This window comes from Rhamphochromis longiceps, linkage group LG15, assembly GCF_057381845.1.
Source record: "Rhamphochromis longiceps isolate RC_006_pf linkage group LG15, R_longiceps_female_GT1.1, whole genome shotgun sequence".
NCBI lineage: Eukaryota > Metazoa > Chordata > Actinopteri > Cichliformes > Cichlidae > Rhamphochromis > Rhamphochromis longiceps.
This window is the reverse complement of record NC_140571.1, coordinates 17,922,666-17,947,027: the sequence shown is the minus strand read 5'-3', so window position 1 is coordinate 17,947,027 and position 24,362 is coordinate 17,922,666. Positions and strand designations below refer to the sequence as shown.

The following is a 24,362-nucleotide window of genomic DNA, read 5'->3' as shown; positions in this document are numbered from 1 at the left end:
CACACGGTAGTGCAGTAAGTCAACGTTGCTTTTGTTTAACCAAGAAATGGTTATTTTATGTTTGAGAGATGGCAGCGTGCAGACAGTGTTTGTTGTCAGACGAGAATAGTGTTAAAAAATGGGATTATATATATATATATATATATATATATATATATATATATATATATATATATATATATATATACATACACATATACACACACATATGTATGTATATATATATATATATATATATACATATATAAAACAAAGACCTCCATCATGGCTGCTCCCTGTCAGACATCCTACAAGTCTTCAGTAAAGTCATGAAGAACATAATCCTTTTAAAAGGGAGAAAAAAATATGTGGAAATCGTTGACACAGTGTACATCAGGTTGGTCTCTCAGGATGTAGTGTACAAGTTTTCTAAGATGTTCACAGCTCAGATAGGAACATACTACATGGTAATACCAGACTTATAAACTGATGAATCTGTCATAGAGTAAAAGGTGTACATTTTATTTATGACGTTTTTAATCAAGATAGAACATATTCTTATCAAAAGCTGCTTTAACAAAGAGGAGCACACCAAACCAGCACCAGTGTCTATCTCTCTCAGCTTTATTCAAGATTGTTTTTGGTAAAAAATAAAAGTAAATTTGGCATACAGATACATTCACTCGTCACGGATAAATGTGTTTGCTTGACTGAAATGTCAGTGCAACACTTTCATCAACACTTATCTCTAACCGCAGAGATACTGCCATGGAACTTTTCTCTAACTAGAATCATACATTTCCTATACATTAAAAAAAAACTGAAATCGTGAAATCAAAAGAGAGAGAACTTAAAAGCCTCCTTAAGGCCCCAAAAAATAAAATCTTTCCTAGATTGTGTTAGAAAAAAACAAACAAACAAAAAGCAGCTCAACTAGCATGCAAGAGCAACATTTGTCAATAAGCCTCAAGAACTTTGTAGGAGGAGAAAGGTTTAACAAAGTGATAGTCCAGGTTGCCGCAGTGGGGGCACTGCTGGACGTTGCTGTACTCGGAGAAATACTGCATCCCGACTCGAACGTCCACCACCGGTTTCCCGCAGTGCTTACAGTTGAGACGGGCCTGAGGACATACAGGACACAGGTCAGCAAACAAGAGGCTGGAAAGAGGCAAGATATCAGCATGGAGGTTCACTCGTGACTCCCTGGGATCTAAGTGTGACAAAATCATGTTAATTCAAGGGTCCAAGCAGCTTTAAATGGGTCTTTAGATGCAAAAAGTGACGGTGAAACTAGATAACAGACTGGATGCACTTTTACTACTATAATACAATCACTATTTTTAGACTAGCGTAGGTTATCTAGCTATTAGGCTCTTCTTCCATGGAACCAGCTTCCAGTGGATTCAGGAGACAAACACCTTTTTGATAAAGCTTATAGTTAGGACAGGCTCAAACCGGCTGCTAGGGGACTTTCCATGATGCAATGAGCATTTCTATTCCCCATGTGTTTACATGCCACTATTTCATGACATTAACGTCAGTCTACTCTCTCCTGTAGTTTGTGTTTTGTATTTTGTCATTCACGGTCTCTCTACGCTCCTGTTTTTCACCTTTTTATTTCGCCTCATGCTCCAATAGTTTGCAGCGGATGGCTGTAGCTCCCTGATCTTGGTTCTGCAGCAGGGTTCTTTCTGTTAAAAAGGGAGTTTTTCGTTTCCTATGTTGCCAAGTTCTTGGTTGTAGGAGATCGTCCAACTTTTGGGGTTTAAAATTGCCTTAACATTTCTAGAGCCTTGGGATAGCTGTTGCTATGAATTGGTAACAAATTAAGTAACAAATTAAGCGCTACAATTAGCAAACAAATGCTGTGGTTTTTTTGCTATTTGGTAGATACTTTGTAGATGCAGGTAATGCAATAAAAATATTATACGCCATATTCCAAATTATGCAAACATCCAGTTTGTCGTTTTCAGTTAAACTTGTGGATGGTATTGTGTCTCAGGGCTCTTTGGATCACTGATATGAATCTCAGACAGCTTTCATAATTAGGTTGCCAGGCAAGCTCAATTAAAGGAAAACTAGCTAAAAAAGATGTTCCAAATTATTAAGCATACCACAGGTTCCATGCAACATGGGAAAAAAGGATTTCTCTGCTGCAGAAAAGTTTCAAATAGTAGAATGCCTTGGACAAGATATGAATACATTCAATACGACACAAAAACTTAAGCGATTATTGTACTGTGAAAAACTTTGTGGCTGATTCACAGCACAGACGGGTTAATGAGGAAGGTTTCTGCCCAATGGCGTGTCCAGCGGGGTGGCCTGGGGGGGCACAGGCCACCCCCCAAACCAGACTGGCCACCCCAGGTGCCACCCCAAAGGCAAAACAATAAAATTCAATCAAATATCAAATGTCCGATTATGTTTTCACGGTGACGCTCAGATATCCGAGTGTAAGTGAATGCAGCATCGCTTCTGAGCTATGCGCATCACGTTAGCAAAGGTAGGAGAGCCAAGCGCGAAAGATGGCACTGCAGGAAACAATTTTTCGGTGAAAGAAAATGAGGACAGAATAAATGTCCCGGTAAGTAATATCAAGTTTGTTGAGTTTAGTAAACTTCGGTGAAATTAGAATACCAAGGAAAAAAATAACACTTAAAGAATTATTGCAGCTGTGGAATATTTCAGACAGTATGCTACTGAGGGCAGCTAACATAAGAGTTATGAGTTATAAGATATAATCTAAGTCGTAACATTGCTGTATGGAGCTGCAGATTTGGTTGCAGGTTAACATAGCTGGACTGGCCATCGGGCATACCGGGCATATCCCCAGTGACTTATTTTTTATTTTTTTTGTAATGGCATGAACAATGAGAGGTGGTGGATTGGCCAGATGCAGGTCGATGTGTAGAAATAACTCCGTTGTTTGGTGGTGGCTATGACGGGGCTTCCACAGAGGCAACAGGTGGACGAGGGAAGGGGAGGCAGGAGGAGAGACCCGAAGCAGCCGCCAGTCCGAGTGTCAGGTGAACTGAACTTCAGGTAAGAAGTTATGACCTGCAGTCTATCTGGGTCAGATATAAACCAAGTTTAGGTGGAGTTTATTTTCATGTTGCTGACTTTTTACTGTCAGCTGCAATAACTCATACTGCGTTCTAGCCAGTTTGACGGAGTTTTTATACAGCTGGGTGGGTGCTATGATGTTACTGATAGTGAACTTTATTTTATTCACAAGGTTAGTAGAGTTGCCAACGGCTCCTTAAAAAAATGGAATGGTCCCTCATTCAGAGAAAATATTACGCGTTTCGTATTGAGCTGAGAAGAGACGCAGTTTGTCCCGGACTTTAGCTAGAATGGAAAAAAGACACAAAGCTGGATTTATTCTGTCTTTACGCTGCACAGCTGCCTCTTCTTCTCTCATTCTCCCCCCCTCCCTCTCCTGTTGCTACTTCAATCATGAAACTGATCAATGATCAGCTGATCGTCTCTCTTGTTTGTTTATCGCCCACTTTGCGCCAGAAAGAGGAAACCAGCGGATATTGCGCTAAACAACAGCAGCACGTTTAAGCTTGATCAGCTGTTGTTAGAATGTATTTAATATTAATTTCTAGTATCAGCTGATGTTTGCTGGAGCCACAGCTGTAAAGCTGCTGGTCATGATGTCTGTTTAGATATGTGGTGAGAGGGAAACATGAAGATGAAACCAGGAGATGTCCTTACTGAATCATCAGAGCTGAACAGGTGATGGAGAAACAGGTTTACCTTTTAGGTGACATGAATGAGTTGAAGTTATCAACTGTTTCTGAGAGATAAATAACACCAGGATCCTTTTTTATGTAGCTGACAGCTGGTAACTGTGCAGGGGCGGGTCTAGCAAAGTTTTGCCAGGGGGCCAGGTAGGGCATTAACAGGGAAAGGGGGGCACAAAGAAATACTTTTCTTTCTTATTCTCATTTAAAATACCTAGTTTTTATTAAATAATTATCTAAATCTTACAACCAAAGTTTTTATCTGACGTAAAATGTATAGAAATCATACATATACCAACAAGACTGTACATCACTGTCACAACAGGGTTTGTTTTCAGTCAAAGGCTTTATGGCTTTAATACCTGGTGGGCCGGTCTGTAGTCAAAATGCCCGATTTTCTGTCCCAGTCCAGCCCTGCAGGTTAATACTGGCAGTGTCACCATGCCAGCTGACTGTATTTTATCATCAGCCAGTGTTGTTCTTTATCAATATTACCAAAGTTTACCATAAGGCAGCATAGAAAGTATTTACTTGCTTTCAGGTTTCATTCAAATGTTAGTCTTTTCAGTTGTTTCTCCACTTTTTTCCTGTTTCAAAATCAAACACCAGTTTGTGAGAAGATTATCTTCTTTTTTTAACAGGCAGATAAAGTTTTGCATTGGAACTGGCTAATTTGTCAATTGTTTGTTACAAATGTTCGTATTTTAATTTTCAAAAATGTTTTTGCCCAAAACATATGTGCACTATATGTCAGTAAAAATACTATGCAAATATTGATGTCCTTGAATGCTGAGTAAGCACTGACAAAGCACTGATTGTATCTCTTGTACTTTATCAACGCAGTATCTAAAAACTTTGCACTGTAGTGGTTAAAATCTCATTCTAATAAGAGTTAAAAGTGCATTTGGTTATTAGGTTTATAGGATTATTGAATTATGGTTAAGGGTTGGTAGAATTTTTTTTTAAACATTATCTGCCAATTAAATCTGCCACCCTTCTCCAAATCTGTGCCCCTACCTGGCCCCCCCAACAAAAATTTTCTAGACACGCCACTGTTTCTGCCAGAGAAATTCATCAGATTAAGAGAGCAGCTGTTAAAATGCCATCTCCCACAAGCAGAAATACATCAAGATTCATTTTCAAACAGTCTTCCAAACTAATGGATGTCGTGCAACCCTGGGTTAAGGTTAGGAATCATGGGGAGAGAGCTGGTAGCCCCCTTTAGGATGCCCAAAGGTGTGAAAATGACCTCTGCAAAATACTGGTATGTAGAGTTTCTTCCTATCTTCATGCATGACAATGCACCATCTCATCCTGCAACGAATACCTCTGTGGCACTGGCTGCTCTGGGCATAAAAGGAGAGAAATTCATGCTGTGGCCCCCATCCTCCCCTGACCTCAACCCTATTGAGAACCTCTGGACCATCCTCAAGCAAAAGATCTATGAGGGTGGGAGGTAGTTCACATCAAAACAGCAGCTGTGGGAGGCTATTCTGACATCTTGCAAAGAAATTCAAGCAGGAACTCTCCAAAAACTCACAAGTTCAATGGATGCAGGACTTGTGAAGGTTATATCAAAAAAGGACTTTTGTTTTTGATAGAAATAGCTTTTGGTTTTTAGTAAATGTGACCTCCTAATACTGCAAATTCAACAAATGACCATTTTCAGTTCTTTACAACCAATAAAATTTTTTGAAACTCTATTGTGCATAATAGTTTAGAACAGTGTTTTTTAAGGTTTGTTTTATTTCTGCAAAAACATGGTTATCATTGGGAGGTATGTTCAATAAAATTTGAATTTGCAAAGCCAAAAACAATCCATTTCCACTAAAAAGCAGGTAAGCGGAGCTTCTATTGAGATTATTTAACCCCAGAAAGGAAGATTTAATAATCCAATTTCAAGTCAGACAAACAAAACTTTATATTAACAACGTGGAGTCAGTAGTTCAGAAAATGAGTTATACGTTGTCTGACTTTTTAAATTGGTATTGAATCATTTAACTTTTGTCAGATCGGTGCTAACAGTTATTTTGGTGTCCATGAGCAAATGTTGGCATCTGCAAGTAACATGGTCACAGCTTTGTAGGAGCTGCAGCTGTTTAATCTCTAGATTTGGTTTAGAGCTTTTTTAATTAACTTTTTGGCTCAAAGTGGCAGAGGAGAAAGCTGTAAACACAACACTGAATTGCTATCACCTCATAAATTGATAACTTTAGCAAACACCTGCTTACACACCCAGCAGAGATAAAGCATCATGTCACTGTACCTATTTGTTGTCAGAAATTACTAATACGGGGAAGGTCTTTGGTTTTTGCTCTTATCGCTTTTGTCTGTCATATTACTCTTCTTCTTCTTTTCTATTTATTTCAGTAGCATGCTCTTCTATGCCCCTCAGTGTTTCTACCTGGCAACACGGTGAAGCAGCCAGTATGTCGTAGGTATACATGGTGCCCAGCTGGTGCCAGCTCCCATCCCAGCGTGACTTGCACTTGATGCAGACAATCTTGTGGACGCCCTCTAGACAGTCCACACAGATGGCGTAGAGGTGCATCAGCCGGCCTGTTGAAAGAACCAAAAGGAATAATTAATCATACATAAAAAAATAAAATAAAACAATAAGCCTCCTCAAAAGTCCACTGTCACATCCCTGCAGTATATACAGACCTTTACGTTGCTTCATGAATATTATTCTTTTTCTTGCTCTGGTGTTTTTCCACTCCAATGCATTATACAGAGTCATTTTATTATCGCCGCCAAGGAGGCTTTTTTTTTTTTTGCAGCATTTGTGATATGATGATAGCTCAAAAAGTTTTCAATTAATTAAAAAAAAAAAACCTTTGGACTGGTGTAGAGTGGGGTCATGTTAACAATACATTCAAATTTTACTTCCATCCACTGAGGTCTTCAGGGTTAACTTAATGATTTATTGGTGAAAATTTGTCAAAAAATCAGAAGTGTATTGTCAACATATAAAAAAGTACCATAAAAAGAGTTCTAATATAATGTTACATTTGACCTCTGACCTCTTCTTCAAGGTCAGTGGATTGTTCTGAAGGCCAAAGGAATAATAATGCTGCACAAAGCTATTTAAAACAATTTTTTACTTTTATTGTTTGTACTGACGATATAAAGGCATATACTGTAGGGGATGATATATGGGGATTCTAATTATTGTGTTATTTTGGACTTCATAAAATGTCTTGTATCTATACAAGACTATACTTGTAATGGCAAACATTTAGAAAATCATACTGGCATAGATTTTAAATATCACATTATAGTTTTCATCCAAATGTCATGTCACATTTGACCTCTGACCTGACTTTTATGTTTGACATCTTCCTTCCTCTTAAAATGACCCCAAAAATTGTTGCATCTTAAAGTCAGTAAGTTAGAAACATAATGTAGAAATATAATATTATATATTGAGCTCAAGTTATTCGCTTAACATTTACAAATCAATATCCATTACCTACTCCTACATAATGTTTGCGTACTCAAAGTAAACACCTGTCACTCTGCCCTTATGTCATTTTTACTGCACTATTCCCTTAAAGGTAAATACAGCCCAGAGAGTGAGCTGTCTTAGCGGAGGCTTGAACTCTCTGAGTGCTTCTTCTTCATGTTTTTGCCACACAGTTCAAGCCTGAGTTATGATTATGTTTTCTGGGGGGTTCTTACTTACTTCTTCTGTTTTAGCTCAAATATAGAAAAGTATCATGGCTAGTATAATTTAACTGAACTCTTTTTTTTTCACATCTGTTGGACAGAAATTAAGCTACTCCTTCACCAACATTTAAATTCTGCCTGACAAAAAGCAGCAAAAATGGAATAAATAAGCCTTTCATACTGATGCATATCAAGGACATACATATCAAAGCTTGGAGGCCAGCACATCAAAGAAGCTTCACGCTGATTTACATTCATGTAGGACTGTGCAGAAGCCAGCAGAAAACCTTTCATGTGTATTCACACAGTGAATATTGGGCTTACTGATGGATCAATTTCTCTTTATATAAGGAAAACACAGTTTGAAAACACTTTAAAGGAGCAGGAATGTATAATTGAGCATCATGATGCACTAATAATTTATTTATAACCACTGAGAATATACATTTTTCATGATTAGCGGCAGTCCTGTTGTCGTACTCTGCGGTAGTCTTAACAAGGCGGTGACCCTGAGCTCTCAGTGCGCTGCCAATTAGGAAAACATGCAAATACACAAAAACAAATGAAGAACTTATTCTCATGAGTTTGAAAACGTAGTACACAACAAGATGATTCACAGATCAGTTTCATTTCCTTTAAAGGTTTAAATATCTTTTTTTACTCTAAATAGTCTGATTGCGTGATGTATTACGACTTTATTACATTTGTTTGCTCACTTTTGAGTTTGACTGCCCAAGTCAGAAGCTTAATCACAATAAGGTCTGTGTAAACTTAAAGGTTTCATTCAATTTGCACCACTAAATAAAAATCTGATAGAAAATGGGTGAGGTTAGAAGCCTCTGTTATACATTTTTCCCTATTCTCCCTGCCCCATGTACAATACACAGGCTGTATATCCTCACCAAATCTGATGTCATTCCCCCCTTTCTCAACTCTCCTGGCGCTATACATTAAAGGCAAAATAAGCTGATGAAACAAATCTTGCGAGGTCCTCTACTTCCGCTATTTTAATCTTCTGTCTATCTTCTAGCCAGGCATTGTAAATACACTTGATTAATTGATGGTTAGCAACCGTGACGACCACTGAAAAAGCAGAAGTTCTGACAGATTGCTGTTCAAAATCAGACCGCTCAATGCTGAGCGAAATTTCAGAAAACTCAAATAATACATCTCAGACTCTTACATGCATGAATATTTACCTCCACAAATTAAGCACAGGCCTCATTCCATGCAGTTAAAACCATGTCTGACCTTGAAGGTGGCACGGCACATCGTACTCAATCTCATCATGGCGTGAAGGGCTGAGGAACAGCGTCCCATCCACCAAAGGAAACTGCTCAAATACAGGCAGCGCCCGGTGGCACAGTGCACAGTTGACCACGTTTCTCTGGCTCGCACTGAGAGCTGACAGGATGAACCTACAGGGTGGCGACACAGTAAGAAGAACCATCATCAAATCACTTGCACTGAAAGTTCAGGCAGTTCTTCTATGTAGGATATCAGCAGAAATGATTGTGGCACTGCATCTCGTGACCTAAATCAACAATCATTTCTTTGTTTTAATCAGTGCATGCAGTCAAAATTCTGCTAAAAACAGTGATAAGCCACTCTGTTTACAGGAGGTACAGAATTATAATAGAGGAAGCATGTATGAGGAAAGAAAACCATATCATAGATCCATTTTAAGAAGCTTTTTTTTCTGAATATGAACGATGAACTGTGCAAAAGTCTCTGGCCACCGCTCGTTTCTTTATATTTTGTTAGGAAGATTGGAAATACACACAGTGATTTAGTGAAAGATGTGCAAACATAAATATGTATTTCAACAGTTTGTACAATTCTATCAAGCTGTCGCCAATCAGACACTTTCAGGATGATGGATCCAGATGGTAGATCAAAATCTGATACAACTATTCAGCATTTATATTTCCATCGCTTTTAACAAGATCCTCACCACCACTTGGTTTTTCCAGATGGCTGTAGACACAGTGTTTCACCTTCGTCCTGACGTCTTCAGTGCATACAAATTCAAATTTGTATTCATCACTCTTGTGAAGTACCTCAGCCTTCTCTGTGTTTTCCTTCCCTAAGAATGGCTTCTTGACAGCCACCATTCCTTTGAGATCATTTCAGATATCCACGTTTTTAGGCCTGTCACTTCTTTTTTTGACCTCATCTTGTCCATTTTCCTCAATATTTTTAGGCACACACTTCACACCATGCTGTGATATGCCAGGTTTTCAGCTAATAGCTGTTTGTTGTACAAAAGTAATACTTTATGCCTATCAAGCTGCGCTATCTTAGAATTTTTTTATAGATTCAAATAAATAAATTGGAACAAATCATGCATTTTTGTGACAGTCTGCTAGTAACAAAGATATAATTTAAAAATTTTGTGTTTCTTAAATCGTCTATTGTGTGTAGACACAACTGGGTCACTGGGCTAGATGCCTATTTTAAATTTGAACAAGTCATAGTTCAGTATTAAGCTTAATGAACAAACAAACAAAAGCCTTTCTCTGAAAAAGATTAGGTCTTATCTAAGGATAAGAGGTGGTTTAAGACTTTTGCACAGTACTGCATGTAAATGTATACATGAATGAGTGCTGTGCAAATGCTGTAATTATATTGCAACTTTAACCGCTGTGTGGTTATATGATGTTATAACTGCAAAATGCTGCAGTTACAATATATTAAAACCACATGTGCCACAAGCAGCTGTGAATGTGACGACCTGCTCTGTGTGCAGCCTGCTCGTTCTTTACCTGTACTAAGCACATGAATATAGGACCTGGCCTGTCTGACAGTGAATCACGTGCATTGCATGGGCACATCTGGTAGGTTTAAAAGTTCTGAGTTTTATTTAGCATTTTGATTAAAAAATATGTTTAAAGTTTCAAGATTTGCATGCAAAATAAACATTTCAGATTGATCACTTTCACCATGTGTTCACTGTGTCGCAAGTTTAGTGTTCAAGAAATGTTGCAAGAAATAGATTTGTTATATTATTTCCCAAAAGCCCTACCTGCGCAGCTCCTCTCCCTGGCCTGCCTGGGCATCATCTTCCATGCGGACGTGGTAGGTGTTGAGCTTGTGGCGCGGGATGTGGGTGAGGAGTTCCGAGAGGTCCAGCCTCCTCAGGAACTGCACCGGGTGAGGGTGGCTACCATCACCTACACTGCCAGAGGTGAGCCGGTGATGAAGCGGGAGGGTAAAGGATAGCTGTAGCGGCAGGACAGACCCTGCATCTAAGTGAGGAGCACCAGCTGCACCGCCAGAGGCTCCCAGGGAGCAGCCTCCGCTCCGACCGAGAGATCCCCCAACCAACAGGTGTTTCCTCTGTGCGTCCATGTGGACGGCTGATTTGAAGAACTCTCCCAGCTGACGGGAACCCCGCATACCTGTTCCCCCACCTCCCGATCCGAGAGCAGCAGTGGGGGAGAAGGTGAAGCCAGTAGGAGGAGACTGTCCCGGGGAGTCACATGGAGATTTCTGAGGAGGCCCAAAAGGTAAAGGCCCTCCTATTGCATATCCCCCTCCTCCTGCTGCTCCACCTCTCTCTGTGGAGTTCTGTCGATCAACTGATTGTCTACGAGGCATCTCCTGACTAGAGGCCCTATTAGCTAGTTTGGCTCCTCCTACAGCCCCTCCAAGTGGTTTGCTTTTCTTGGGCTCTTCAAAAAACCCATCCCCGGACCCTGAAGCCCCTCCGCTGGCTCCAGTCCTGCCTGAGCTCCTTTCCGACGATTTCTTCTTACGCTCATCCTGCATGCGTTTCACCTGGTACCAGTCGGTGTCCTTCTTCAGGTGACCCTGGCCACAGCGGCAGGAGCAGAACCTGAAGGCTAGGTCGTAGCCTTTCTTGGTCCACATGTTTTGTCGGCATTGCTTCTCATTCCAGGACCGCGCACGGCCGATGCAGTTGAACTGGACAAGGATGGAGCTCTCCCACTCATAGAAACACTGTAGATGCATCCAGTTGCCATAAGGGCAGAGCTCGCTGTTGCAAACAACCCTCTGGCAGTCGTCCTTCTCCAGATCAATGGCACGGCTCAGGCTGCAGCCGAGAGGGGTTGCACACTGGGCCTCTGAATGAACAGAGAGAAGAGAGGAGGGAAAAGAATTTATTTATAACTCAAATTCATAAAAAGTTTAAAAGCTGTGTACAATGTAGATGAAACCAGACCGCAATGATTTGTAAATCTCATAAACCCATATCTTATTCACAACAAAGCATACAAAACATATTGAAGGTTTAAATTGAGACAACAAAAGGTGGGGAAAGTACCAAAGAGAAACCCCTGGAGGAACACAACAGGACAGTAACAAGACTGGGTATAAAAAGAGCATCTTTGAGAGTTTCTCAGAAGTAAAAGATGGACAGATGTTCACCACTCTGCAAATAAGTGTGTCTACTGTGTCTGGAACAATTTCAGAATGTTCCTCAACATAAAACTGTGACAAGTGTGAACATCTCATAATGTACAGTACTGAGTATTTTCAAAAGATACAGAGAATTTGTAGAAATCTGTGTGTGGAAGAGACGAGGCTGAAAATCAATATTTGATGACCGTAATCTTTGCTAAAAACAACCATGTTTCTGCATTGGCTCAGGAACTACCCCAGAAATCATTATTCAGGGATACAGTTCATCATGCCATCCACAAATGCAGGTTTAACCTCTATTTTGCAAAGAAAGAAGCCAAATGTGAACATCTTTTTTTGCTCATTTTGAGGGTCACCGCACCGGATCATCTTCCTCCAGCTCCCCTTTTCTCAAGCATCTTCTTCTATCACACCAACCTTCTGCATGTCCTCCTTCGCTACATCAATTAATCCTCCTATTTTTCTCCTACCTGGCAGCTCCACATTCAACATCCTTTGTCCAGTATGCTCACTATCCCTCTTCTGCAAACCATCTCAGGCTCGCCTCTCAAGCCAATCTTCAAATGTTATTTTGAAGATTGATATATGACGACATTGATCTACGCCTATCAGATATTTGACAACAAATGTAACCTAGCCAATCAAAATTAGGGTGACTTTGCTCTTTTCAGTCTACAGCCTATTTTATTTCTTTAACTCTTCTAATAAACCTCAAGTACTGCAAACAATAAATCTGTTAATGTAAAATACATAAAATAAAACTAAAATATGAAGATTGGAAATAGCTAAAGTTAAAGATAAATGAATAAAAGTATTAATAAACATTCTGATTTGCTATTTACTGAATTAATATATGTGTAGGCATTATTTATATTATAGAATGTGACATAGTATTTTTGCTCTTTTAATTTCCTCCTTATTTACCTTCACTTTGACTCTCCAGCTTATTCAGTTTTCCATTTAATTTTTCAAATAATTCAATTGTTTTAGTTTGGCACCTTTTGTCCTCCAGAGAAAATTCTAATTACAAGTTAACCATTAAACTACAGCATTGTTTAATCCAGTGGTAACTTTTACTATTCATTTACTGCACAAGAGCCTAAGAAGAAGTCTTCAAATTAAGTAAACAAAACAACAGCAAACCCTAGAAGCTAATTTTACTTTCATAAACTGCACTTATGACGCTTTCAGCTTCTTAAAAGCTTTTTCGGTGTCTCGAATTTTTAGAAACTGAAGAGAGTTGTGGGGTTTTCTTTCGCACAAACTGAATACACCACTTTGGGATTTTTATTATTATTTTTTATTTTATTTTAATCAACCATTATGTGCAGCTGAAATACTAAAGGCAACAATTTATTCATGTCTTCAGCACAAATGCATTTTGGGTGACATTTTCCCTCCGATTCTCCATCCTAAGCTTCATCGCAAACAGACACAACATGGGGTGAAAATGTTAAACGGGTGCTTTCGGTGTCCTTGCTGCCTCTTCTGCATCTATTTATGAAATTCAAGTAGGCCATCCTGTGAGCAGCTCTATTCACAGGATGCCAATTCTCAAATCTGGATGTGAATCAAACAAAATGTGGCCACACGGTCTCTATGAGAGGAGTAGCTCATGATAATACACTGTGTGTGTGTGTGTGCGTGTGTGTGTGTGTGTGTGTGTGTGGGGGGGGGGGGGTAGTTTCCTCCTTCCTTTTCCGGTACAATTGCAGGGCTTTCTTCTTCTTCTTCTTCTTCACTTTCTAACTCACCACACAGCAGAAAACAATCCACTTTTAGCACCGTGTATCACTCTGGTGTCTACAAGTGTGTTCAGGCTTCAGCATCCGCAGAACAAGAGCTTTGCAGAGATTTTGTAACTTCCAGTTAAAGGCATCTTTCATACCATAAACCTAGTCCTAGACTATAAACTTATTTCAGTGAAGGTCTTCAATGAATTTTCTTTTTTAGTGCAGGAACAGGCTTAATCCACATCTGGGGAAACCTGCTGCAAAAGATAGATGACAGCAAAAAGGTAATTTTTTGTTAAAAGGCCCAAACCCCCTCTTGGAACCGCCTACCTTCTGGTTTTGCAAACATGCACTTTACACTCTGAACTAAAAAAAATAAATAAGTGTAATTACTAACTACCTGTACAGTATATACGTTAAGTTTCTCTGATGAGTTACACGGTAAAAATCCCGATTTGTGCTTTGCTTTCCCTTTTAAAAAAGTTAAAGCAGGGCTTTACTTAGTCTTATAACACCATAAGAACAATCTGTTGTCACTGGATGTGTAATGCTGCACTAGCAATACCTGACAGTTAAGATGAGGTTTGCTGTGAAGTGGTTTCCAGTCTCAAGCTTTGTTTAATCTGTACAGTTTGTATGAATGCACGCACCTCCAGCAGCTCCACGTCCGTGTGGACTGCATTTGAACTTGAGTGCGCACACAAGCGGTGAGCTGTCAGTATTACCCTGGAGGAGGAAGGCCACAACCGAAAAACTGTTGTGGACAAGGTGCCCGTCAGGAAAAGACAGCTGAGGCCTGCGAGAGAACCCGCGATCACTGACGTGCACGTGCAGACAAAGAAATAAAAGAAGGGTCGCGCTGTGTCGTTAACACCTCTTATGGCCACTTTTGACGGCGCTGCGCGTCACATTCACGGGCGATAATCCCTTATATTCCTAGAGGAGTTCCGAGGAGCCGAACTCCATTCATAAATTTCACGATTTCGTATCTCTCCCATCATCCACCTCTGAAGCCAATAACAAACTACGACCACAATCGACTTAAGAAACACCAACAGCCGCTGTCAAGTTCGCCTTAAATCCGACACATTAAGTAACACCTACTACTTCAGCAATATTTCAACTGCTTTGCCGCCTGCTCGGCATTCGTCCTGTGCCCACACAAACCCCGAATGACCTTTAAAAAATAATAGAAAATCAGTTTCCCAACCACGATTTAAGCGCAGTTGAGCAATAGCTACTCCAACAGCTACAATTATGCAAGGCCTGAAATCGTGCTCGACAAATGTGGCCCATGTTTGCCACTATTCACGGAACCGTAATGCCGCACATTTTAAACGAAGTTTGGGCTTGAGCTGCAAGGAACAAGTGGATGGGGGGGGGGGGGATCGAGACATTTGCACCGTTGCAGTGAACGTATGTCACAGTCGTGCAGACAGACAGACAGGGCTTCCCCCCTGGCAGGAAGGCAGCATCACCAAACTTCACTACATCTGCGTCCGTTTCCTCTCTTACCACTTGAGCGCTCGCTCCTGGGTGCAGCCGCCGCGGCCGCGCCTCCTGTTGTGGCCGCACAGGCTCCATTTTCCTGCTCATCTCCGCTACTGTTCGTGCGTTTGCTTTTCTTTCCCTTGCTGCTCTTCTGGTTGGGCATTTTACAGGATTCGAGTGTCAAGTGTTATTTTCGACCTCTATCAACGGCTCCTGTCAGCGCTGTCTGACATTTCTGTGGACTCCATTTCAGCAGTGGACCCTTGCAGTGCTTTGTTTTTAATGCGGGCTTTTCTCTTTGTGGTGATGCTTTTGGGCCTCTTCTTGCACGGCGGGTTGAATTTAGTGCAGCAGGTCTAAGAAATAAGCTGGTATAACCTTTAGGAGCGAAGGCGTGTCCGTCTCTTGTTTTGATTCCTGCTCTGCTGTTCTCTTCGACCCCCTGACGTCACGGGACCCCGCCCCCTAGTGTTGACCGTCAGCGATTTAGGCTGCGTTTGCGTCCCGTGGGAAAGCTCGGAATTTGCTGCATCTAAAGGCATGTTTCGGTTTTTAGTCAGGTATCAGATTTATTCCCCATACATAGAAAGTTCACAGAAAGGTCTTAGCAAAACAAAGCCTTAAAAGTTACTTCAACTTCACACCATATGATATTATTGTGTGGATGCCCTCAATGGGCATCCACACTATTGAGTTCCTGTTTCTCTTTATTCTTTATTATTCCGGGTGTTTCCGTACACTTTTCGCCGTGGAACTACTCCCACAGTTTTCATCCGATTTTCGCCATTCAAACTTTAAAAAATTCTGCTCTTTCTGCTAATGCCGGCTATGACTTTTGGTGCTCATAACTTCTATACTTTTTGAGATATTGAATTTTTTTTGCAATATTTTTTGCCCATTTCTGCCATATCATCAGTGGCCTCACTGATTTTCCTTGCCGGCTTGACCTGTGTTTTAGCTCAGTGAGATGAGCGTCCGTTCTCAGACTGGGTGGCCCGGGTTCAAATCCCGCTTATGGCAACATTTCTTTCAGTCAATACTTAAACTTTTTTAACTCTTTTCAACACAAATTTAAGCTTTTTCACCCCTTTTCAGCACAATTTTGAGTTTTTTCACCACTTATCCTCTTTTCAGCAGAATTCTTCTGATTGAACTCTTTTCAGCAAAATTTGGAGTTTTTTCTGCTGTTTTCAGCACAAATACCAGCTTTTTCAGCTGTTTTCAGCAAAAACCTCTTTTCAGCAGAATTCTGCTCATTCAACTCTTTTCAGCAGAATTCTGCTCATTCAACTCTTTTCAGCAAAATTTTCAGTTTTTTCTGCTGTTTTCAGAAAAAAACATTTTTCAGCAAAATTCTGCTGATTGAACTCTTTTCAGAAGAAATTTTGCTGATTGAACCCTTTTCAGCAAAATATTCAGAGTTTTCACCTCTTTTCTGCCCAAATTCTGCTTATTCACCTCTTCTGAAACATTTTCAGCCTTTCCACCTCTTATCAGCACAATTCTAAGCCTCTTCTGCTCATTTCAGCACAATTGTCAGTCTCTCCACCTCTTCTTTGTGAGAATTTCTGTGGCGCAGTGAGATGAGAACCTCCCTTGAGTACCAGAAGGGCCAGGTTCGAATCCCGCTCAGGGCAATATTTTTTTTGGTTTTTTTTTTTCAACTTTTTCAGCTTTTTTCAGCAGACATCCTCAGCATAAAGGCATCCACACAGCATTTTCGCAGGAAATGCAATTTTTTTCTAGTTATATAATATCTTTCTCTATACTTATTTTACTGTACTGTATTTATTTTTAATTAAAAAATTTTTAAATTTCATTAAGCTATAGTTTTATGTCACATTATATACTATTGCCTTATGTACTCTACCACTTTCTCAAGCCATTTGTTATATACTTGTTATTGTTAATTTAATTTTTTCCCTAATTGTCCTATCATAGCTTACTTAGCCATTATTTATTTTTAAAAACTAAATAAAGAATCTTTTTTTCATATCTTTCTTAAAGGCAAAAGCCTGAATCTGACCATTTCATGGTTATGGTGAATTTCACCAAAATAAGTAAAATAAATAAATAGTTTAAATGTACCATACAGCCCACCTTTCCAGTGTGAAGCCACATGCACAGAAAATAACCCTAAAAACTACAAATTAGCTGCTGTTTCTCAGAATTTGAATGAATTGGTGGGCCAGATTTACATTTGCAAAGAACTATGCTTTAGTTTGACACATGTGGCCGAGTAGTTTAAAAATTAATCAGATTCTTGACTGACTGTGATAGCATTAGTAAATTAATTATGTTATTTCTAAGCTAGGAGAATACGGTAATTTGTTACTTGTCAGTACCTTTGTTATACCTCATTATAAAAGTACTTTTATTTGTCTACAGTGCTGTTATGACAGTGTTCCAGCGTCATCACCCATCCTCAAAATTTCCCCACTTAATGCTTCATTTAAAAAAAATAATTATGCCAATTCGAGATTACAGTTATGGGAAAGTTCATTCTCCAAGTTGCTATTGAAGTGTTCACAACAATAGTAACTATCAGTGCTATCAATAGCATTGTAAATGTATACTTATCTCCATAGATAAGCATAAATGGTGATCATTAAAACACACACACGTTACACAGCCTCTGGTTAACTATTTACATGAAGCGGCAGCCTCAGTTGGCACTAAAGTGAACGATAGAAGAGGATGGGAAGTAATCAGCACCACATACATGTGGGGAAGTATCACTGCCTCATTCAGGATACCTGAATGTGCAGCTTCACAGCAAAACAGTATTCAAGGGTGCAGTAAATGTGTAACTCGCTGAATCTGTATGCCAATATAAGTAATTAAATCAGATAATTTACAACAGGGATGAATGAAAAGATTGATTGAAATGAAGTGAGAATATGTTATCAGCAGGAACCAGACTCCATTCATAAATCAGACAATTTACAGACCTTGCTTGTAGGGTACTGCTCAAAGCTGGTAAAACCTGACTAAAGATGATTTATGAAACAGCAGCCATCATGCTATAATTCAGCTTACAGTCAACACCCCAAGCAACAAATATTTTCATAATGATGCTAATAAGTTTGCCATTACCACAGTATTCTCACACCACACCATAGTGGCCCATAAACCATTACACAATCTTTTATTACAGTGCTTAGATGAGTATCTTCCTCAGTTTAACATCTAGAGTCATAAAACACACAAGGAAACAAACAACAAAGAAGTTTCAAGGCTTCGCATGTAAAGATTTTATTCCTTGGAATGTATTCCACAGTAACACAAACCTCTTGTAGGAATGTGTTATTGCCAATAGAAAACACAGTAATGACACACTTGAACACATCACACAGGCGTCCCACTTGTTCACAGAAATGGCTCGAGGTATTGGCTCGGCAGTGATCATTACGTTCTCCCTCCTGCCAAACGTTCGCTTGTAATTTGCATTTGTGCTTCGAAAGTCACGCCTGAGCATCAGCAGGATGGCAAGCAGCACGTTTCTGTGATCAGGTTACAGTTTAGTTTCATTCATAATCGAGCTGGATCCATTTGTGCCATTGATACTGAGAAAGAGAGAAATACACATTTCAAGTCAAGCTTAAACAAATACACCTGAATGTAAAATATTTAGCAAGTCTGACACAACAGCAGTGAACGTGACATGGGTCAAAAAAACTAGCAGACCAGGTGTCGTTTCACAAGGCTGATAACCAGCTTCGCATCACGAGAAGCAGAAAAATGTGACTGATAACATGATGGAGGCCTAATTTTAAAACAGAAAAAAAAGGATATGACTTTATTAAAGAGGTGTCAGCTACAAGATGTTACACATTCAAACAGCTTCAAGATTTTCCAAATGTATGGAGGTCCAAAATGCTCAAAACGATATTAATTTACATTAAATGACTTAACTAAGATAAATTGTGTTTAAACTTTGTAAACTAAATTTTAGTTTACAAAGGAATTTATCTGTAAAGATTTGCAAATGTAATTTTTCATGGCTGTGTCTTGTCTGTCCATCGACACCACCAGGAAAGAGTGATGCAGTTGTAAAACAAGAACATTGTGAATAATATTTTCCCAAATTTTCAGTCAGAATAAACTCTCTTATTAGTAGAAAGAAGCGGGCTAGCTTACAACCGGATGTGTCTTGCCTTTGCTCCAAATCAAAATGAATAGGAATTACCATTTGATTAATACTCCATGCTGATTTCAAACATCTGTTTTTTGTTTTAAATCAACCATATCAATAGTTATTCAGGAAATTACTTAACTCACAATTTTCTTTTTCTATTAATTTGAACTGCTTTGGGCCTCCATAGTGGGCCAGGAATGGCTGTTGATGATATTTCAGAAAAACTGATAACAAAAATGGCTAAAACAGAATAAATCACCTATAACTGCTGAATTTTGATATAAGAGTGGTCATGCCTGGTCTGCTAAGTTTTGTTTGACCTACAGTACAAAACAGTGCTAAAATTAAAGAAACTAACAAAACTGCAAATGCACCTTTTGTATCTCTAATTTAAGCCGCAGCACGATAGTTAAACAGATTTTGGTTGCTTTGTTTTGGTCCTGAGTCACCTTTAGCATTTGGCACCAATCACCCTGTAATTATACATTAATAAAAACTGCACAAAAAATACATTCGCCATTGCTCATCAGCTATTTCTATGAAAAGGCAATTTTTTGGAGTTTGTTTAGCAGAGAAATTTCACTAATGACTACGTATAAAAAGATGGAATAAAAACGACTTTAGCACATCGCAGTACAAAAAAAAAAGTGGGTTTTTTTGTTGTTTTTTTTTTAATGCACTTGAGCTGTCATTTAGTTAGTTTCTATCACGGAGATGTTCTTGAATTTCCAAAAGCCCTGGGCAAATAAGAGGTAGTAGACATGTCTTGTGTAAACAATTACTGGAATGGCCGTTTGGTGGCACAGTTGGAGAGCACACACTACCCTTTGTCTCAGAGCTGGACAAGATTTTAAAGCAGTTACACGCACCAAGTAATGAGGTCGTAACTCCCACTACCAAAGGGAGGATTAGCCTAGTGCAGCTTGGTATCAGTCACAAACAATTAGAGAGAGCAAATGAAAAGTGTACAGTAGTTTGCTAAAGCAGCTAAATCTAGTGAGCATGCTGTCCTGTGGGTCATCTCAGGTTATGATAATAAACTGTAGAGAGGCAAGTGAATGCATTAGCACAAAGTATTATATTCCTGATCTGTGGTCAAAATCACTACTTAATTTGTCACATAGAAAGCAAAAAAAACAAAACAATCCTATGCAGACATGCCAGCTGAGTCTGCCGGTGTACTGTTAGGTCAAATCCGATTGGTTATTGCAGTTCAGTTCAAATACTGAGCCTTGTGAAGGAAAGATCCGCAGCTGCTAGAAGGCTGTCCTATCCCAACACCGGCTTCTCATTCTTGGAGCAGGATGACGTCAACGTTGTCGTGGACGCCCTGCAGAAGCAGCTCCCCCTGGAAATCGATCACCTTCTTCTTCTTGGCGGCCTTCAGGGTGCCCACCAGCGCTTCGAAGATGTTGGCACAACGGTCGTCATTAAACAAGACCCCGAACTTTACGCTACATTTACCGTCAGCGTCTGAAATAAGAGATTTAAACGATCGTTACAGCTTCGGGCAGTCAATTAAAATGACTGTAGCGATTTCAATCTCAATTCAATTTCAAAATAAAATGAAACAACCTAATTTTTTACTCCAATTAAAGTACCAAATCATTTCAATTGATCCCCACAATTACAGACATTCATGCCTATTATGTGTATTTGTAAAATAACTAATGGACACACCTGCATTAACTCAGAGTGGTTTGATCCACTGCCGTGTTTATAGAGGCCACCCTCCACAAACGTGGCAGTGCCACCCTGTTTCCAAAAAACCTTGACACACCCCTGCTGCAAATGGCATAACTCTGAGTTTATTTGTTTCCTGCTTTAGAAGTGGTCAGAACCACAAATCAACACTGGATGACTGCATGATTGTTGTTTATTAAAGCTCATGGGATAATATATCAAAGTACTTCAAGGCAAACCATGTCATTCAGCAATATACAATGACAGTTTTGACTTACTTTTACTGCCGAGTCGCTGGATCTCTTGAACCAGCAAATCAATTTCATGGGAGACGTTCATTGTTGCTGCAGGCGAAACAAAATGCAAATAGTTGCATTAGCTTTAAATCTGACGTCACGGTTTTGAGTGCACTAGACATGAAACTAAACAATTAAACCTGTATTGCACAATTCTGACCCAACTTGTCTATTTACTACTGCAGTGCTTTAGATTATTATGGTTGATTTATAACTCTGCTGCCAGGGCGTTTGGCCAGACTACATAAAACTTGGCTGCCTGTCAGCTCCTACATCGATTTTAAAATCTATTTACTTGTTTTTAAAAGCCCCTGATGGTCTTCTTGCTCCAGTATTCATGTCTCACATCCTCAGTGCGTAGGGTGCAGTATGGATGCTACATCCTGTGAGTAATTCCAAAGTGCACGACAACACAGCTGAGGAGGCAGATTTTTTAACTTTTACACTCTGAGTCACGAAGCAGTCTGCTGTAGAGAAAGAGAGCAGCTGAAGTGTTGAAATCTTTAAACATCTTCAGCCCAGCTTTTGATTGAATATGGTAAACAGACAATTTATTTCTATTTACACTTTCCTCATTTGATCTAATCTGTAGATTTGTTACATTTGATCTACCTTACATTTTTAAATCAATGAGTAGAGCTTATAGATTATTGTGCATTAAAACACAATGAAGTCTATGCACTGTGATGCATTTTATTTTGTCTAATGTCTTCTATTGTACTTACAGGCCATTTTTTATGTAATTTTAGATCTGTTTTTTTTTTCTTTTTACACGTTGAAAGTCTTACCATTACACATTACCGGTACTTACTTTTTGTCTAATAAACATCCGTGTAGCACTGTAAACAGACATACCTGGTGTCATCTGAACAAAATCTGACTGATTTATTGAGTGATCATCCACCAGTAGAGGAATTTTCTGACTTTGGAAAAACAAGGCTAGATTTAACAGCAAGTGCAGTAATTAAAGTTAAAGAGCTGTATTCCGTCAATAAATATGCGCCAAATTTTCCTTTCTTTTTTTTTTTACATTTTAGACAAAAGTCTTAACATTTATTCTAATCATGAAATTGGGATTATCAGAAAGGCGTTTTTTCAATTTTGTTCCTTTTGTGAAGGGTGTTTTGGGAGCTGGGGGACTTTCATTAAAAGAAAACAAACTCAAAGTCCAGTAAACCCATAAATAAATGCAATTTAATTATATATATATCAGACACATATAAAGGCACTCGGTATGAGTACAACATATAAAAGGAGGACTGACTGCAGCAATGCAACAAGCTCCAACACGAGCAGGGCGGACTCATCAATGCGGAAGTAAGGGATTAGCGTTCACGGCTAGCCAAACCTGCTAATAAATACTTCTTGCAGTTGATTTATTTCAGAGATGTGCAGACATTCTCAAGTGCTGAATAATATTAGCAGCTCGGCGATGTTTTACGCGACTTCAGGTGCAAAAGAAAAGACTCCTCTGAGTGGCAGATGTGAGCTCGCCGGTATGATTAGCTTCTAACATCCGACAAATCCTCCGCTGAGAGGGGAGCGAGGAGTTATTCAGACCGATGAACGGTTGGAATAAATGATGGAAAACGATGTAACACAAGCGAATATAACACCGACACAAGGATATGAATTTTACCTGATTACTTGGGCTTGTTTTTGCTTGTAATGAGGTGAGGGACGACTTTCTGATGAATCGGCACCGGTGGAAAATGATGCTGCGTTCAGAGTGCGCTCGGAGAACTCCACCCTTTAGAAATGGAACAACAAAGTGGTGTAAAACGAACGGAGTGAATGTGTTTAATATTCAAAAAATAAGAATATTAAACAGAAGCATGAGATCACTAAGTTATCTTAGTAAGAATATGCATGTAAAGATAATGCAGTGTTAGTGTTTATTTATATAGCACATGTGTGAAGCTCTACAATGTCTCCAGGCAATAAAAATAACAGAACAAAAACTTTACAAACACATAAGATAGAAGTTGTCACACCTGTTTTAAGCCTGTTTTTTTAAGTACACACAGCTGTAATTGACCTGTGGGAGCAATTTAAAGATCTGTACCCGATGTCCTGAGATGTCTTTACCTTAGGATCAAAGTATTCTACAACAAAACACAAGACAACAACAACAACAAAAATCCCTTCACAATAGAGCCCAACCAATATTTTGTTTTGGGAGCCAACACTAGTACTTAGGTCGTAAACAAATCCAGTAATGGTTTATATTCTAAATGAGGTAATTATTAACTCTAGTTCAAAAGCTAGTTCCCTTGAGGACACTCCTTGTATGCTGTAAAGTCACGAAATGTATGCTATTCCCCACAAACTGCAGTTTACAATGTGTATAATGTTCCCCCCATAAATCAGAAGTACAGAAGCTCTTGTCCAACAAGCCACAAATTTCAGACATTTCCGCGATTAACTAATAATTACCTACTCGTAGTGGAATGCTGTGAAAATGTGCAACTGTTTTCATTTACTGGCTTAATTTGAGTAGATGTGACAAATTCCCTACAACATATGAAGGCAACACGAGCGCTCATCTGACTTCATCGTGACACGCTGCCGATAGTTTGATGGGCTGTGGCCCATATAAGGTATTGAAGAGGCAGGAGACCGCGTGTTGTCCTACGTTTCAGCCTCTCCAAACTATTTCTTGCGTCTCCAAGAAACACACAGGTGCTCAGCGAACACAAGTCCCATTGCAACACAGAAAGAGCTTGTTAGAATAGTGTGCTGACTCCAAATGCTGTTACTTTTTGTTCTGCACATTGAACTCTATTCTTCTCCACCCCATCCCTATACCTCTTATGCATGCACTGCAAATAACAAAGCAGTGACTCCATCATCATAGTGTTTAGAACAATGGAAAATATTACATATGTGAAGGATTACTAACCGAGCAAAGGCATAAAAACTCAGAGGGCCCCAAAAAGTTGCAGTTATTCAACAAGTTTATTAAAAATATGTATCAAAATGCAGTTTAATTAACATGTTCTTTATTTTATTTTATGTTTAAAGAGCACTATACAGAACTAGTGAGAAGCAGATCTTAAAAAGGGTTTTTTTCCCCCAAGTAGCTGACTGTTGCAAATGTGTCACCAAGACGTCAAGACGGTTCCAACAAGAACCAGAGTGAAATAAATAGAAAACAATTTATTGTTTTGTTACATAGTTCCAAGAAACGACTTTATGTGTGAAAACATTTCAAATGGCCACACAACTAATCATTGGA

General features: G+C 39.3%; 2 protein-coding genes across 2 annotated transcripts; both read right to left on the bottom strand.

Annotated features, from left to right (window-relative positions):
• Positions 1-258: 258 nt before the first annotated feature.
• heca (HECA ribonucleoprotein granule regulator) lies at positions 259-15,453 on the bottom strand. Its single transcript, XM_085382796.1, has 5 exons — positions 15,032-15,453; positions 10,423-11,485; positions 8,649-8,815; positions 6,133-6,287; positions 259-1,100 (listed from the first exon to the last, which is right to left on the bottom strand). Exons 1-5 carry the CDS (start codon positions 15,168-15,170, stop codon positions 936-938), a joined length of 1,689 nt encoding a protein of 562 aa, XP_085238922.1. The 5' UTR covers positions 15,171-15,453; the 3' UTR covers positions 259-935.
• Positions 15,454-19,705: 4,252 nt separating this feature from the next.
• Positions 19,706-22,874, bottom strand: abracl (ABRA C-terminal like). The gene is made up of 3 exons (XM_085382470.1): positions 22,764-22,874; positions 21,107-21,172; positions 19,706-20,618 (listed from the first exon to the last, which is right to left on the bottom strand). The coding sequence occupies exons 2-3, from the start codon at positions 21,165-21,167 to the stop codon at positions 20,434-20,436; spliced, it is 246 nt and encodes an 81-aa protein (XP_085238596.1). The 5' UTR covers positions 21,168-21,172; positions 22,764-22,874; the 3' UTR covers positions 19,706-20,433.
• Positions 22,875-24,362: the final 1,488 nt, after the last annotated feature.